Source organism: Talpa occidentalis, unplaced genomic scaffold (genome assembly GCF_014898055.3).
Source record: "Talpa occidentalis isolate TD23 unplaced genomic scaffold, MPIMG_talOcc4v2.1 talOcc4.5, whole genome shotgun sequence".
In the NCBI taxonomy this organism is placed as follows: Eukaryota; Metazoa; Chordata; class Mammalia; order Eulipotyphla; family Talpidae; genus Talpa; species Talpa occidentalis.
The window spans coordinates 135121978-135139761 of NW_023604861.1; the positions used below are offsets into that span (position 1 = coordinate 135121978).

General features: G+C 48.4%; 1 protein-coding gene across 2 annotated transcripts in view; it reads right to left on the reverse strand.

Annotated features, from left to right (window-relative positions):
- TRIB2 (tribbles pseudokinase 2) overlaps nucleotides 1–17565 on the reverse strand; it is a 39295-nt gene extending 21730 nt beyond the window's left edge. Inside the window, exon 1 of one of the 2 annotated variants that reach the window (XM_037528502.2) lies at nucleotides 2820–3863. In XM_037528502.2, the coding sequence (XP_037384399.1) occupies nucleotides 2820–3089 (270 nt within the window). In that variant the 5' untranslated portion in view covers nucleotides 3090–3863. Of the gene's footprint in view, nucleotides 1–2819; nucleotides 3864–17546 lie in introns of those variants that run through there. The other variant, XM_054701365.1, reaches the window with a different exon arrangement.
- Nucleotides 17566–17784: the final 219 nt, after the last annotated feature.

Below are 17784 nucleotides of genomic sequence, written 5' to 3' on the forward strand. Positions count from 1 at the left end.
CATTTTTTTCAAAAACAAAATCAAAGGTGATTTTTGCTGAGCGCCTTTAGTCTGTGGTCCTGCCCCACGGCTGAAAAGCTAAATGGACACAGAGTCAAAAGCCAAAAAAGACAACATTGATGGCAGCTTCAAAACGCAGCCACCCCCTTTGCAGAAGAGACCAAATTCCAAGATGGTGGACAGAGTATGAAAAATAAAGCAAGTACTGGTGTTTTCCCAAATGGGCAGCAGCCAAAGTTTTATTAGTAGCTGTAACAGGCATTTATGGGCTTGGATTGGTATTTAAAACCATTACCTTCAAGTGCAAAATCAAGCCATCAGCCTGGTTGCCAGCTTCTTTTAAATGTTCAATTTGGAGCCTTAGTTATATAATGTGACAGTTCAGATAAGACACTAAGATTAGACCATCATTAATAGCATTTGCAAAAAAAAAAAAAAAAAAACAGCCCATTCTACCAAGATAGTAATTATGTCAATCTAAATGGTAGCTACCAGCATTTCCATGAAAGCAATAAACTAAAGCCCCCCTAAATCTCCCTTCCTTCATTTGCCTAGCTAAAAGTAGGCACCTGGAGACAATATACAGGCCTGACTGTTTGAGTTAAATCACCCCTCAAATCTGTCTCCCCACATAGTGTCCTACAGAAATCTCTGTATCAATGGGCATCTTTGCATTTATCTGCTTTTGCAAAGAGCATTTTTTTTTTTTTTTTTGGATCAACCCAGGGCTAGGAAACATGGACTCTACACTCAAAAACATCAAAAGGAACTTGATTTAACGTGTAGATTTCACTGAGCCTTGCAGGCAGCTAAGGAGTCCACAGTACAGATCTGAGGGTAGATCCTAGAAACAGCCTTCTAAAACCACTTAGAGCTTCCCAGGATGTATTCAGCCATGCTTGCATAAGAAGTCACCCACATCACCTCTGCTAAAAAGGCAGGAAAACAGAAGCCTCTGTGTCTTAAAGGGATGACCTCTGTCAAGCAGAACAATGATACTGCACTTAAATCCACTTGCAGCCACACAGTAATTGGTGAGGGCTGATTCAGTCTTTGCAATAACTAAACCAGCAGATTAAGTACAGTTCCAGGCCAGAGAGCAAGTCTACCAATGACATTGTAAGGTCAGCTCAAAGTGAAGTATGTCTTGAAGAATCTGAAGGGAGGAAGAAAGAGTAGGGGCCAGATCACCTCTGCTTTGAGACAAAGAAAAAAAACAGCAAGATGTTCTTGCAGAATTTGGCAACAGAGTTCCTGGACTTCAGCCTTTGAAAAATATTAAAATACTGTAGCCAAGTTGAGCAAAAGGAGTGAAAACACTCACTGCTGGGTGATTGTGCATATTTCCTAGGAGAGTGGCAGCTCTGAGGAATTCATTCATTTCCAAGGATGACTACCCTATTGTATAACACATAGATCTTCTGAGAATTCAATCTGGTTCTGAATAGCCTCGTGAATTTTGGTTAACCAGGCACAGTGGCTCTGGGTCCCCAGTCACTTGGAGAAGATGCAAAATACCAAAAGCGCGTCGTACATGCAGAGAGTGATATTTAAAGAGTCTGCTTTTCCCCTGAGGTCTGAACTGAACAATTGCAAAACTGACGGGAGACATCCACAAAACCCATTTTTTACAATGAAATACTCCAGTGCCCTATGAAAGAAAGCAAGTCCACACAGCAGTCTGTGGTTAGTGGTGAAAGTTCGATGCTTTCTGTGCAGCAGGGCTGTGCACAGGGCCTGCTTCAAAGACAGCAGGGGTCTCCACTCCCCCCACCCACCCCACGAAAAAAAACAACAGCGAGCAAATCTAAAATTAAGTGACAATGAATTCTTGATCTATGTCCAATTCCTGGGTGGCGGTGAGCTCTACGGGCCTTTTTTTTTTTTTTTTTTTTTTTTGCTTTGCAACTATACCCCAGTTCTTTCCCTTGTCTGGAGCGCAGGGGGTGCACACAAAGACACACACACACACCCCAGTCACTGCGCAGGGTCAAAGACAAAAAGGAAACTGAAGTGTCCATGTCTGCAGGGGCGCTGCAAATTCTTGGGGCTCCAAACGCTGGCCTCCAAAAGGGGCAGGCAAAGGTGTGTGCCGGGGCGGGAGGCGGGGCGGGGCGGGTGGCGGGCAGCCAGGGGAAGTCTGGAGACGAGAAAGACCCAAGGAGTCACTATTTCCTACACCCAAAGGTGCCCTCGCGGCTTTGATTTCCACCCCCGGCCCCCTTTTCAAGGCTCCAGGCAGAAGAAAGCGCTTTGTGCACCGCTCCCGCGCGGGCCCGGGGCTCGGCCGCAGGGAACACCTCCGCGCGCCTCCTGCGAAGGGCACCTTGCGAACAAAGGTTTCCCACCTGCGCGCCGCCAAGAACAATGGCCGTGAAGCGAACCAAGTCACCGGCGCCTTAAAACTAGCGGGGGATCCCCTGCTCGGTGCTGGGAGGGGAGGGGCCGGGGCGCCCCGAGGCTGCGGGACCCGGCCGGGCTCTGGGGCGCTCCACCAGCCCCGGCGCGCCCGCGTCCCCGGCCCCGCGCGGTCCCGCCGCCTCCCCGCCCGGGCTCTCCCCAAAACGCCCCCGCCGCGGCGCGCCCCATTGTCTGCAGAGGGCTAAAAACTTCGCAACTCGTCCAACCTGCACAAATAATAAAAAAAAACCCAAACACAAAACCCTCGGAGGAGGCCACGGGCGGTTATCCGGTGACTCTCCCTCCCCCGGGCTCCGGGGACCGGCGACCCCCGCCCGCCCCGGGCCTCTCCAAAGCGCAGGGAAATGTTTCCTAAAAAGACAAAAAAAAAAGCAAACAGCGAGCCCCGGGCTCCTTACCTTGCACACCAGCTGCTCCCCGCTGTGCAGATGCACGGCGCGGAAAACGTGGTCTCCCTCCAGAGGCTCCAACAATAAGTATTTCCCGATGCAAGAAACGCAATGCGACAAGTTGGGAGTCTCGGGCGGGCTCGGGGAGCCGAGGTTCGGGCTGAAACTCTGGTGGGGCTCGGCGGACCTCAGCGACGACAGCTCCTCGAAATCCTGGGTTTTGTTCCGCGCTCGCCCATATCTCGCTATGGTGATGGGGGTGGACCTGTGTATGTTCATGAGTGTGGGGAGCGCACACGACCCACAGGAAAAACCCGCTGGAGAGATGAGCCGCTGGCGAGAGCCGCCGCCGGCGCGCCCGTGCCCCGCGGTGCCCAGGGGCCGAGCGGGGGCGACGCGAAGGGGGCGACGCGGAGAAGGAGTTGGAAGCCCCGGGATGGGCGCCGCCGGGCACCGCGTCCGAGCCCGGCTCCCGGGGGTGCTCGCCCTGCAGCAACTCGGGTCCTTTTGTTACCCCCAGCGGCCGGCGGTCTGCAGACTCTCCACACTTTGTGTCTCGCGCGCTCTCCTCCCGGCGGGGATCTGGGCGCGCGGCCGCGCTGCCAAGGTGGGGAGCCGCAGCGCCGGACCCCCACGCAGGCTTCCGAATCGCAGACGGGGCGACGAGCGCGGCCGGGGCGCGTGCAGGCTTCGGGGAGCGCCCGGCGGCGGCTGGGGCGCAGCGCGGGAGACGCCGAACAAAAAGAAAAAAGGACAGAAGCCCGGGTCTCCGGCTCGCGCCGCACGGCAGGCGGAATCCGCGCTGCACCCCCTTTTTTGGTGGAAAGGGTGGGGGGCGTGGAAGGAGGGGGTGCCGGAGCCGGTCGTTACCTACGTTTTAACTGTAGATGGCGTCTGAGGCTTTTCCAAGCTCGCCAAAGCGCTCCAAAAATTAAACAAACAGACAAAAAAATTGCAAGAGAGCATTTAACTTGGAGCGGTCAGCGCTGCCAACAAAAGACGGCAGCAGCGGGGCGCAGAGCCGGGCGCGGGCCGGGCGCAGGGACCCGGACAAAGCCGGGGCTCGGCCTCGGGCGCGGGTCAGCGCGGGCTCATGCTGGCGCCGCGGCCTCGCGCTCCGCTCGTCCCCGGCCGCGGCGAGAAGGGCGCGCGGGGACCCCGGCGGTCCGCGGTCTCCTGCCCGGCGGGCGCTCCGAGGGTCCTCCGGGCGCTGGAAAGGGGGTGCGCCCCGGGCCGGCCAACGCGCCGCGCTCCTGTCCCGCGGGGGGCCTGGCTCGCGCCTGGGGTAACTGGCGAGCGAGCGCTCGGTGTCCCCAGCCCGAACCCCCAACTGCCCGGCAAGGTTGGCTTTGGAGACAATTGTCGGCTTTTCTTCTTCTCCTTTTAGGCTTTTTTCCTTTGCGCCCTCGGCGGCCGGCGCGGCGAGGGTCTGCAGGGGAAGGGGTGGCCGGCGAGCCCGAGGCCGGTGCCCGAGCGCAGCCTCCCGCACGCCCGGCGCGCGGTATTAATAGTTACTTACGTGGCCGGGATCTCGGGGCGAGCCGGGCCGGGTGTGCGCGGGTGTGCGCGCGCGCGCCTCGCTCGCGCCCGGGCTCCCCATTCAATGTCACCGGCACATTTCCACGAGCCTCCGCCTCCCCCCGCGGCCCCCGCGACTGGCTCAGCCCGGAGCCGGCCCCGCCCCGCCCCCGCGCGGGCCCCCTTCATTGAGCGGGGCGCCCATCAATCAAGCGCGGGCGGCCGGGCCCCGCGCCGCCCCCTGCGCTCGCCCGGGTGCGGGCGGCTGCCGCTGCCGCTGCGCCCCGGCCGCTCCCCCGGCCGCTCCCCCAGGCTGGAAGGACCAGCTGGGTCCTTCCGCGCCCGGGCGCTGGGATCGGGGCGCCCCGCTGCTCCCCGGGACCGCGCGCCCCGCTGCCCAGCCGCTGGGCAGAGGCGCCCCGGGCAGCGGCTGCCTAGCGGTCTCCCCGGGCGGCCTCGCGCTGCCTCCTGCACTTCGCGGTGCGCAGTTTGTCCTCCCCGCGCTGTCCCCGGGCAGCCCGGCATCCCCGGGGCGCCGGCACCGCGGCCCAGAGGTGGCCCCGAACCCCGAGCTCGGCTCTGGTTTGGAAGAAGGAGCTTGCGTCTGGGCTGCTGCAGGAAGTTTCAGAGATTCGTTTCATTACCTCTTGCCAACACCCGCTCCCCTTTTAACAAGAGCCATCGTTTGCGTGTCCTTGGTGTCCCCCTCGGGCGCACCCAGCCCCCCACTTTAGGCGATAGGTGTTTGCCGCGGAAGACCAGCTGAAGGCACCTTTGACTCAGACCAAAAGGAATCACATTCTCCCCCTGCCAGGGCAGTGCCCGGAGGGCCTGGGTGGCTCAAAGAAATGAAGCTCAGCGCTCAGACCTCCCGCCGGGAGCCTGGCTCCAGGCCCGCGCGCAGCCGGGCTCTGACCTCTGGGGTCGGCGAGGCCCCCCCACCCGCGCGCCCACGCGCCGGGGCTGACAGGCATGTCTTCTGGAGACTCGAGTGAGGGCTGCGGTTTCACTCCGGAATTATTCTCTACTTCCTGGGGAGGCTCCAGTCCCCTGGCTTGGGGAGAAGCAGGAAAGGCCCTGGAGCTCAGGCAGAGACTTGACAGGCCTGACCTCACACATCCCGGTGCAGCAGGAGCAAGCCGGCGGGGAGGCAAACTTCAGAAATAACAGAGCTGGGACTTGGGAGACTTTAAAAGCCACTTAGGAGTCTCGGCGCTTGTGCACGCACCCTGCACGGCTGCATAGTTGCTAGTGTGCTGGGGGAGGGGCCCATGATATTTTTTTCCATGCAAGGCTGCATATTTTCTAGTGGGGGAGTCCATGTAATTTATTGCCCACAGTAGGACATTTGAAAAGGAAAGCTATTTATAATTCCCCCCAACACATATGTGACATAATTATGCACCATGGAGTCTCTCCAGTGATTAATAGTGCTTAGGAAGTAGGCACCACAGGGTTACATTTGGAAAAAAACGTCAAGAAGTGGCCCCCAGCCTCCTAGCCTCTGGCCCATGTCACCGTCCTCCTCCTCACAATGCTGCCCAGAACTCAGTCCCTGACCCTAGGGGGCCTGTGTTCCCCTGACTATCACCATGTCTGCTACGTAGGGTCCCCAATCCATTCTGGTCCCCCAGGAAGCTACTGGCATGTTCCTGCCAGCCTCCTGCAGATCTGAGACCAGAAGGAGCTCCTGCCCTCCTCCACGTGGTGGCCACCAACAGTGCTTTGTAATAACCGGGGTGGGCAGATCTTGTCCCAGCCCTGGAGGGGCCTCTGATTTCAAAGGAAAATTGAGTCAAGCTTTTTTTTTTTTTTTTCCCTCCTGGGTCCCAGTTTCTTCAACTGTAAAATGAGAAGCATAACACCCCTCCACCCCACCCTGCTCCGTGCACGTGATTCCTTTAGAATTCTATTTTCAATTCCAGGAAATCTATGAAGGCTTACTATAAGCCGAGCCCTGTGTTGGGTGTTAAGGACCAGAGTATGAGTAAGATTTGGTCTCTGCCACCCAGGAGCTCCGAGCCTGGCCCCAGAGAAAGACACAGAGACACATCATTTCATTGTGTAACAATGCAGCAATTAGACCATGCCGGCATCAAAGGAGCAGGGAGGAGGAAATAAGTTTTCCTGGACTTCAGGGAGTTTTCCCAGAAAATGTGATTTTTTTTTCAACCTTGAATTAACCCAGAGCAAATAGGCATCAAAACCTACTATGTGCCAAACACTGGGTTTGGAAACTCAGTGATTTTAAAAATATGTGTCCTGTCTTCATGGACCTTGAAAATGTTCTATGAGTCATAAAAAAAAAATGAATAAGAGATTGTCATTGGCATTTCAGGCAAAGAGAAAGAATGTGCAAAAGCAAAGGAGTGGGATGTTCTGAAATTTCTAGCAATTTACCATGACTTCAGTATTGGCAGCTTGGGGACAGTGGAAGGCCTGTTGCGATCAACATGAGGAGGGACTGGTCCCGGCTAGGGTAGCCTGAGGAGGAGATGGAGTGGCTGCCACAGATAGCAGGAGTCAGGAAGCGACTTGGTGGGGTTGGGGCTTTACAGATATGGTGCTGGATGGAGGTCAGGTGGAGTGAGTATTCAAGAGAACTTCCAGGGGACAGGCTGTAGCCTGGAGAGATCAAGAAAATGATAAACGTGGGGCCTCCCTGGTGGTGCAGGGGCAAAGTCTCAGCACTGTGAAGCTTCCACAGCCACTGCAGCATGAGTTTGATCCCCGGCCAGGGAACTACCCACAGGGCACTGCAGACCTCTCCTGCCTCGCCTGCTGCTACCCTTAGCAGCGTATTTCGGTGGATCTGCCTGTTCTGCTCCCTGCTCCATCTCTGGTGAATCCTCTCACCCCCTGCACCTCTGGCCTACACCCCAGTTCTTGTATTCATACATAAATAAAAATAAATCTTTAAGAAAATGATAAACTTCTGGTAATGGGTAATTGATGCCACACAGGACTGATAGTTTACCTGCTACTTCTGATGAAATTTTATGATCTCTATCCTGCCCATTCTCAGAAGCCAAATTTATGACCTTTGGGAACTTTTGCATTGTAGGGGAAATGAGAAAATTTTTCAAGCAATGTAAGTTTTATACCTATGCATAGTGACGTTGATCAGGTTGGGGGAAAAAAAAACCCACATCAGAAAAATCTGGGTGGGAATCTCATTCACTTTTTAGCTACACGACATTTCATGAATTTTGAATATCTTGAAAATATTGAATTACAAAGTAGATATAATCTGAAATTTTCCTAACGGTTGAGAATTAGCAAAGACTCACATAAAGCAACTGCTGCAAGATCTTGCCTCTCAGAAATAGTCACCCTTCCCTTGCTGTTGCAGTTCAGCCATAGAGAGCAATTCAACGTGCCATAGGCAATAATGACATTAATGGCACATGAAATAACTTACAGTATCAATAAGAAGTGTGAGAGTTGTTAAGGCTACAGTCGTAGGAATAGTTAAATACAATATGTAGCAATGATAAAATGTGTGGGATCAAAATAAGGCTGATGTAATTACAGGGAGATGCGTTTTAACCAATCTGCCCTATAGGCCTGTCAAATCCAGTTGCCCTCCGTCATCAGTCTGCTGTGCATGTTTTCAGAACATTGTCTTTGTTGAGATGGAACATTCTCTATTCGCTTCATCGATCACTAGTTCATACATTTGGCAAACATACAGTTTGGGTATCTGTTAGGTGTGAAACCCTAAGCTAAGTGCTGTGCTTGTCGACCAAATAAATGACTTTTGGTTTTTGATAACTGCTCTTAAGACTAAACAACTTGAATAATGAACCATGCCTAGGCTCAAAAGTCTATGACATGTTTCCAGGACAAGCTGTGGAGTATGCCACCTCTGGCTGATGTGCAGGCTATGGACCACGTGACTCCAGAACATTCCATTCACACTGAGATCTCTATGAATGGCACCCCAGGAGTCATACAGCCTTTCTGGTCATGCATGAACTCCTGGGCATAGGCAGGTTGGCCTGAAATTCAATAACTGCTCAACAATTTCATCTCCCACTCTTCTTGGACACATGTCCACCAGCTGCTCACCACCCATGGACTCCAGGTCCCACCTCTGTACCTAGGACTGAGCCCTTCCTCCTCCATGATCAGTGTGCCCTGCTGTGCTAGGACGAACCCTGGCCAAATCTTTTCCTCAGCTGCTCAGCTTTCAACTCTCTGCTTCCCAGTTTGAAGTGGCTTGTTTAAAATCCAGGAGTCTGGGTGCAGTTGGCCAGTAATGGGGAGGTTTGTGGTGCTAACATGTAAGTTGCAACCTAGGTACTCCTCTTGATAGAATCTGCAGATTGTTTAGCATCAGAGTTAGTAAAAGTAGCCAAGGAAAAAAAATGGCCCTCATTACTCTGTGCAAGATTTAAAACCATGTAGGGGAAACCAAATCCAGATACTTTTCTACTGTCCTGCTTTGTAACAGTTCTAAGAGGTTCTCTATCTTAAAGGGAAACCCAGGTTTCCATTAATCTTGTGTTACTTTGCCCTCAGCTATCCCCTGGTTGCCTTCCTTGAGTAGTCTGTTAAGCCTAGAGAGGATTTGTGTCATCCTTGTGTGTAAGGAGAAAGGAAGAAGCCAGGGAAGTTGGCTCACACCTTTGCAGCTGCTGCAGCCCCTAGAGAGGCATTCAGTCAGGTCACCACCATCCTGGGGTTTGCATCTGGTCACGACAGGGATACCGTTTCTAGTGGCCATGAGACCTGGGCTTGTGTCCAGGCTGCTTATCATATATTGCACTATTTTTAACTTAGTTTGTTACACATTAATTATGCCTCTGAGTGCTAGACCAGTCGCTTTCTCTCTGGTTCTTATATAGTCCTTCCAAATAGGTATTATTATCTGCACTTGACAGATGTGGGAACCAGACTCCAAAAAGATTAATAAGTGATTTTTTTCCATGGTGGCCCATTGCTCCATGTCTGTTCAGATTGTGTGTGTGTGTGTGTGTGTGTGTGTGTGTGTGTGTAGGGAGGGAAGTGGCAAGGGATGAGTTTCCTCTAAAACTATATGGTGTTTTACAATATCATAGTCCTTTCTAGAGAGGTCTATCCATTGAGATTGTAAGATCAATTTTACGTTCGTCCTTAACAATGATTTCTTTTCTCAAATTTCTTTTTGTTCAAAACAGCTTGTGTTCAAAGAACAATAGCTCTAATAGTACCTATGAAAATTAGTGATTCCTAGTAGTGCCTCTGAGTCCTAAAAGTAAAACAAACTTTTGCTTGCTTTTAGCATGACTACACTAAGGATGTGTTTTTCTCTTTGAATAAATGAGCCACGTGGAAAAGTCCAATGTAAAAAACACAGAAGAAATTTTTCCCCAGGCCCCATTTTGTGGCTCTATAGTTGTTGAATGCTCACAAATGAAATGAATACAGGCACATTCTGGTGGTTACTCTTAAATCAGAAGAGGGTGGGAAACCAGCAGATGGGAATATTCTGGGTATTAGAAATTGTCTGCCTCCCTGTGATGTCCCGCTGAGCAGCTAAAAGAGGTAAGTGAACATAGAAAAAGTAGCCAGCCAGTCCAGCACCAGCTATATCCCCCACCCCTGGGTTCCTGTGAAAAGAGCTGCTCGGACAGGGACTCTGGTCAGACCAGAGTGGGGTTCCACAGTGGCCCCCAGACAGACTGCAGGAGACACAGACCCCACGTTCCCTTCCTGTTATGGTTCTTTCTTCCTCTCACTGCCAGTTCCCTGCCGCTTGTCCTCACCCCCTTCCCTCCTCGCTGCCTCTCCTCTAGTTCCATCTGCAGCCAGATACATTTATAACCATATTTTAATTTTTTTAAGATTTATTTATTTATGCATACAAGAGCTGGGGTACAGGCCGGAGATGTGGGGGGTGAGAGGATCCCCCAGAGGCAGAGTGGGGAACAGAACAGGCAGACTGACTGAAACACACTGCTGAGGGGAGCAGCGGGTGAGACAGGAGAGGTCTGCCTCGCCATGTGGGTTTCTCCCTGGCCGGTCAGGGATCAATCTCATGCTGCAGAGGCTGTGGATTGCTTCAAGTGTGGTGCTTAACCCCTTACGTCACCAGGGAGGCCCTATAACCATTTTGGGGGTAACACATGGGGGCACAGCATTTCATTTGACTACAATAATAAAAGTTGCAAACCAGAAAGCTTGTCTGAAAAACAAAAAGGAGGTTGTAGGGTAAAGAAAATATCAGGCTTTTCTGCCCTTCCGCCATCAGGATAGATGGTGGATCCTTGTCCTGAATGCATGCCTGATGGCGGGCACCTGGAGTAGGGTGTGGGCCTAGGTAGATGGGATTCAGCTGAGCTAAGACTGTGCTTTTAAGGGCGGCGTCACGGGGACGCCAGCAGCAGCAGTAGAAGCCGAAGCCGAAAGAGAAGCCGAGAAGCAGCAGAACAAACTCCAGAGAGTTCAGATAGTGAAGATTTGCTGGGGGCTGGGAGGCCTGCCAGCCTCCCAGCTCCACAGCCAGCACCCCTGCCTGCCATATGCCTGGTGAACCCCAATAAAAGACCTGCAAAACCACTGAGGACTCTGACTCCTCCTTTACCCGGTCTGCTGGATCGGAGGACCTGCACTGTGCCCAGTCCTGCCCTTACAGAGGTATATACAGAACAGCAGTCTCCCAGTTAGAAGCCCTGGATCTCCAGATGGGCATGGAGCAGAGAACAGGGCCCCCCACCCCACCCCACAGCTGTGTGGGAAAGTCTGCTGAGTAGACTTTCAGTGGAATAAATATGTCTCACCCCTATCTTGCAATTCACTTTCAAATATGCCTGTGTTTTGTGGTTAATAAAATACAAACATGTAAACAAATAACCAATTTCATAATATTGGTTTTCTTTCCTTTCAGGCAACTGAAACATACATCCAAGTATAATTGCAATCTCTAAAGACAATATGAGATTTTATATCCTTCAGATTGGGTCCCAGCACTCAGATAGACTGAGGCTTGCTTTGATTGGGTGGTTGGCCCCTAGCAATTAAGTTGGCCCTTTAGAAACTGGGTCCTTCTCTCTGTGTGGTGGGGGTGGGGTGGCGGGAGGGCAGGAGAGGGCTGGGAAAAGGATTCCTGGTCCTGGATGTGCAAACTGTAGTAATACTCAGAGTATTTGAGGAGCTAGGTATTTCTGGCAATTAATAAAAAAATTTTTAAGTCATAACATAGAAATGTTATAATATAAAATTGTTTAATAACCTCCAGAGGCATCAACACTATTAGAATGTATTATTTCCCCCCAGACTGAAAGTAATCGTCTCTCTACCAACTTGACTAAGTCATTAAGAAATAGTAAACAGGTGAACCAAGTCCATTCCCAAAATCTGTGTGTGGGCCTGCTCCCCTGACGCGTGTTGGAAGGACATGACACCCACTTTTTAAAGCTTGTTTCTGAAGTTTGGATTTTTTTTAACTTACATTTTGAATATCTCATTTGATGAAATATTCAAACAGTGTTTAAATAGCAAACAAACAAACCAAAAAAACCCCAGAAGACCGATGAAGTAAAGCTCCTTGTTCTAAATGGGAGGTCTGTCTCAGAGCCCACTTCCTTCTCTTCGTTTGCATAATAAAAGAGTCTGCTAGCAAATCTGACCTGTAGGGGACTTTGACTCCAGGAAGGAAGCTACTTTCTACCTCCCACAGCTGCTCAGTGCCCACAGGGACTGAGCCTTGATGGAAGCAGGGAAACTGAGACTAGAAAGCAGAGCTAAAACCAAACATCAAGCAAGCATCATTCCACAGGTGGAGAAAATGTTGCTGGAGCACTGACTCAGCAGTTCAGCAGCTCCGTGACCTCAGGCAATGATGGAAAAGCCCTAAACCCGCTTTTCTGCTGTTTCACATGTGGGGTGTGTAGGGTAAGTAAATGTTATCAGGCTTTTCTGCCCTCCCGCCATTAGGATGGATGATGGATCCTTGCTGTCCTGAATGCATGCCTGATGGCAGCACCTGGAGCAGGGTGTGGGCCTAGGTAGATGGGATTCACCTGGGCTGAGACTGGGCTTTTAAGGGCGGCGTCACGGGGACGCCAGCAGAAGCTGAGAAGCCAAGAACGAACAGAAGCAGGAGAGCAGAGAGAACACAAGAGAAGGCCGGAGAGCCCAGATAGAGTGAAGCACCCCTACCTGCCATGTGCCTGGTAAATCTAAATAAAAGCCTACAAAAGCCACTGAGGTCTCTGACTCCTCTTTTACCCGGTCTGCTGGATCAGAAAACCTGCCCAGTGCCTTGTTCCTGCCCCTACAGGGTAACAGTCCAGACCTCAGGCACCTTGAGGGTGAAGAGGGGGAGGAGGGCGCAGAGCTTGTGCCTGGAGAGTGGGGAGGGCTAGTCTTCCTGTAACAGGGTGGTCCCCAGGAAAGGGGGAGGTTCCAGGTTTCCAACCTCCCCCTTTTCTGGGGACCACCCTGTTACATTCCTACCACCTGCACCCCAGCACTGCCAGTGTCATTTTCTCCTCCCTGACTCCATTTCCCCCCACATATCTCCCCGTCTCTTCCAGATGACCCTCTGCCACACAGTAAGTTCAAGGTGATTTAAGGCCTCCTGCCCCCCTGAAGCCACTCTCCCCCTGGCATGGTGGGAGATACCGGTGCCCCAGGCACAGGTGCCCCAGCAGAAGGCTCAGCTGGGGGCGCGGCTACAGTGAGGCTCCCTCAGGAGCTTACAAAGCCTCAGCAGGTCAGACCCCTGTTCCCACATACAGAAAGTCCTCAGGGGAACATGCGTGTGAAACTGGCAGCCAATCACATTTGGAAGGTTCTTCCCTTTGTTCATCTCCCCTCCTGCCTGGACTTCTTCCTGGGTCTCCGCAAAAAATGTTACCCTGAAGTCTGTAAGAATCCCTAAGTTCCCAGCTGGTGAGAGAATCTCCCCACAACGCAGACCAGAGAGCTCCCCACGGAGCCTGCCGGGGTCTGGGGTGCAGGCCATGTCAGAGTTGGGGTACTCACCAAGAATCAGGGTGGGCCTCCTCAGAGGAGGGGAGGAGAGCAAAGCCCTTGTTTCAGCCTCCACACTTAAAGGGTCACCCCAAAACACAATCATCAAGAGATAATACTTGAATGTAACATGTAAGATATAAAATAAAAATTAAAGCCGAAAAGAATTTGCGATGGAGCATGTCCAGATCTTAAATAATGAGTAGTTCCTCTGGTTTATGGTTCCATTGCATATTCTTTTCTGCTTTGTCAAAGATTAGTTGACCATAAATCTGGGGGGGGGGCGGGTAGGAGGGAGTAGGATCAAAACAAGGGGGGTGGCCAATGGTCACTACATTATGATTAAGGGGACAATACTTCAAGAAGAAATAACACTCATTAACATATACTCACCAAACGAAAGAGCACCAAAATATATCAGACAACTGTTGTCCTCTCTGAAAACAGACATCAGAGAAAACACATATGTAGTGGGAGACTTCAACACACCACTATCAACAATGGATAGATCAACAAGACAAAAAATAAGTAAAGAAACTAAAGCTCTAAATAAGGACCTAGAGCATTTGGGCTTAACAGACATCTATAGAACACTAAACCCAAAAAAAACGGAGTACACATTTTTCTCAAGCGCACACGGATCATTCTCCAGGATCGATCACATACTGGGGCACAAGACAAACATCAACAGATACACCAAGATTGAAATCATACCAACCATCTTTTCTGACCACGAAGGCATCAAACTAGAAATAAATCATAAAAAGAAGGCAAGGAACTATCCTACCTCATGGAGATTAAAAGCCACACTACTGGAAGACCACTGGACTAACGAGGAGATCAAAGAAGAAATTAAAAAATTCTTTGAATTGAATGACAAGGAGGACACCAATATCCTAAATGTATGGGATGCAGCAAAAGCAGTAATAAGAGGAAAATATATAGCAATAGAAGCTCACATCAAAAAACAAGAAAGAACTCAAAGAAACAACCTAATCTCGAAGCTCAAAGATCTAGAAAAAGAACAACAAAAAAACCCCAGAACCAGTAGAAGAAAAGAAATAATAAAAACCAAAGCAGAAATAAATGAAATTGAAACTAAAAAAACAATCCAAAAGATCAATGAAACCAAGAGCTGGTTCTTTGAAAAAATAAATAAAATAGACAAACCCCTAGCCAGGCTCACAAAGGAAAAAAGGGAGAAAGCACAAATACACAGAATCATAAATGAAAGAGGAGAAATCACAACGGACACAGCAGAAATCAAAAGAATAATCAGTAACTACTATGAACAGTTATATGGAAACAAGTTCAACAATCTAGAGGAGATGGACAAATTCCTACAACTCTACAATCACCCAAAGCTAGATAAAGAAGAAATAGAACACCTAAACAGACCAATTACAAGCAGCGAAATTGAAATGGTAATTAAAAACCTCCCCAAAAACAAAAGCCCAGGACCTGATGGATTTACAAATGAATTCTACCAAACATTCAGAGACGAATTAGTGCCTATCCTTCACAAACTCTTCCAAAAAATTGAGAAGGAAGGGACAATACCAAACACGTTCTATGAAGCCAATATTACACTAATACCAAAACCGAATAAGGACAACACAAAAAAGGAAAACTATAGGCCAATCTCCCTAATGAACACTGATGCAAAAATCCTCAATAAAATTTTAGCTATCAGAATCCAACAATGTATCCATAAGATAATTCACCACGACCAAGTTGGATTCATTCCAGGGGCACAAGGATGGTTTAACATCCGAAAATCAATCAACGTTATCCAACACATCAACAAAAAGAAATATAAAAACCATATGATAATATCAATAGATGCTGAGAAAGCTTTCGACAAAGTGCAACACCCATTCATGATAAAAGCCCTTGAAATTCTTGGGATACAAGGAACATACCTCAACATCATAAAGGCCATCTATGACAAGCCAACAGCCAGTATCATTCTCAATGGTGAAAAGCTGAAAGCAATTCCATTAAGATCTGGAACAAGACAAGGATGTCCACTCTCACCACTGCTTTTCAATATAATACTGGAAGTCCTAGCCAGAGCAATAAGACAAGAGAAAGACATCCAAGGAATCCAAATAGGAAAAGAAGAAGTCAAACTATCACTATTTGCAGATGATATGATAATATACATAGAGAACCCCAAAATCTCCACAGAAAAACTAATTCAACTCATCAATCAATTCAGTAAAGTGGCAGGATACAAAATCAACACGCAAAAGTCAGTAGCCTTCCTATACACAAACAATAAATCTGAAGAAGAAGAAATCAAAAAAACCACCCCTTTTATTATCGAAACAAAAAAAATCAAATATTTGGGAATAAATCTAACAAAAGAGGTAAAGGACCTATACAAAGAAAACTATAAAACACTGTTAAAAGAAATAGAAGAAGACACAAAGAAATGGAAAGACATCCCCTGCTCATGGATTGGAAGAATAAACATTATTAAAATGGCCATCCTACCAAAAGCAATATACAGATTCAATGCTATTCCAATCAAAATCTCAATGGCATTCTTCAAAGAAATAGAACAATTATTGATGAAATTCATATGGAATCACCAAAAACCCCGAATAGCCAAAGCTCTACTGAAAAAAAAAGAAGGAAATGGAGGCATCACACTCCCAGACTTCAAACTATACTACAAAGCCATAATCATCAAAACTGCATGGTATTGGAACAAGAACAGACATACAGACCAATGGAATCGAATAGAAAATCCAGAAATAAACCCACAGATTTATGGTCAACTAATCTTTGACAAAGGAGCAAAGACTATGCATTGGAGCAAAGAAAGTTTGTTCAATAAATGGTGCTGGGAAAACTGGGTCGCTACATGCAAAAGAATGAAGCTTGACCACTACCTCACACCATACACAAAAATCAAGTCAAAATGGATAAAAGAACTAGACATAAGACCTGAAACCATAAAATACATAGAAGGAAATATAGGCGAAACACTACAGGATTTGCACATCAAAGACATCTTTACAGACACATCACCCAAAGCAGTGATAGTGAAGAGAAAGATAAACAGCTGGGACTACATCAAATTAAAGAGCTTCTGCACAGCAAAAGAGACAATAACAAAAACAAAGAGAAACCCCACCAACTGGGAGAACATTTTTGCACCCAACACTAATGATAAAGGACTGATCACAAAAATCTGCAAAGAGCTGATGAGACTCAGCAACAACAAAGAAAATAATCCAGTCAAAAAATGGGCAGAAGAGCTAAAAAGAAACTTCTCTGAAGAGGAAATGCAAATGGCCAACAGACATATGAAAAAATGTTCAACATCACTTGTAATCAGGGAAATGCAAATCAAAACTACCATGAGATACCATCTCACACCAGTGAGAATGGCACATATTAAAAAAACTAGCAACAACAAATGTTGGCGAGGATGTGGAGAAAAAGGAACTCTTGTGCACTGTTGGTGGGAGTGCAAACTGGTCCAACCACTATGGAGAGCTGTGTGGAGATTTCTGGACCTACTAAACATAGAGCTTCCATATGATCCAGCAATTCCACTCCTAGGTATTTACCCAAAGGACACAGAAACATCAATTCCAAAGAGCACCTGCACTCCTATGTTTATAGCAGCACTGTTTACAATAGCTAAGCTTTGGAAACAACCCAAATGCCCAAAAATAGATGACTGGATCAAGAAGATGTGGTACATATATACCATGGAATATTACTCAGCATTCAAAAAAGATAAACACATGCAATTTGCAGCAACATGGATGGCACTGGAAGGGATCATGCTCAGCGAAATAAGCCAAAAAGAAAAAGAAAAATACCGGATGGTCTCACTCATAGCAGGAATCTAGAAAACTTAAATAAGGGACCAGGAAAATGAATATAAGAAAGTGAAAATCAAAATCAACAAAAAACTATGAACCAGAGACACTTTTTGGGGGGTGGGGGGCGGGAGGGGAAGGATTGGGGTCAGAATGGGGCGTTTGCAATTGTATGGGGGAATATAAAAATAAAATTTAATATTAAAAAAAAAAAAAAAAAAAAAAAGTTCCGAGAAAGCACATCAAAAAAAAAAAACAAAACAAAACAAGGGGGGTGGGAATTGTGTGGGGACTATAACCAAGATGAAAATGCATACATTGTGCAAAAATGAAAAAAATGATGTAAAAAATATATAAAATAAATACAAATAAAACAAAAATGAAATATCTTTTTGAAAAAATGAGTAGTTCCTACCTCTGAGTTTTTCCCTTTGCCTCAGGCTCCACCTGGCCCACGTGCCTCCCCGTCTTTCCTTGGGAGGAGAAAGAAAAGAAAGGAGGAAACAGAAATTTTTTTTTCTGCATTGTTTCATGCCAAGCCCTGTGCAGACACCACTTCACCTCTTCCTCATGATCACAGCGAGATAGAGGCAAGTCTCACCCCATCCAGCAAGGGGGAGTCTTGATGAGTAGTGCAAGAGAGAGGAAGGGAT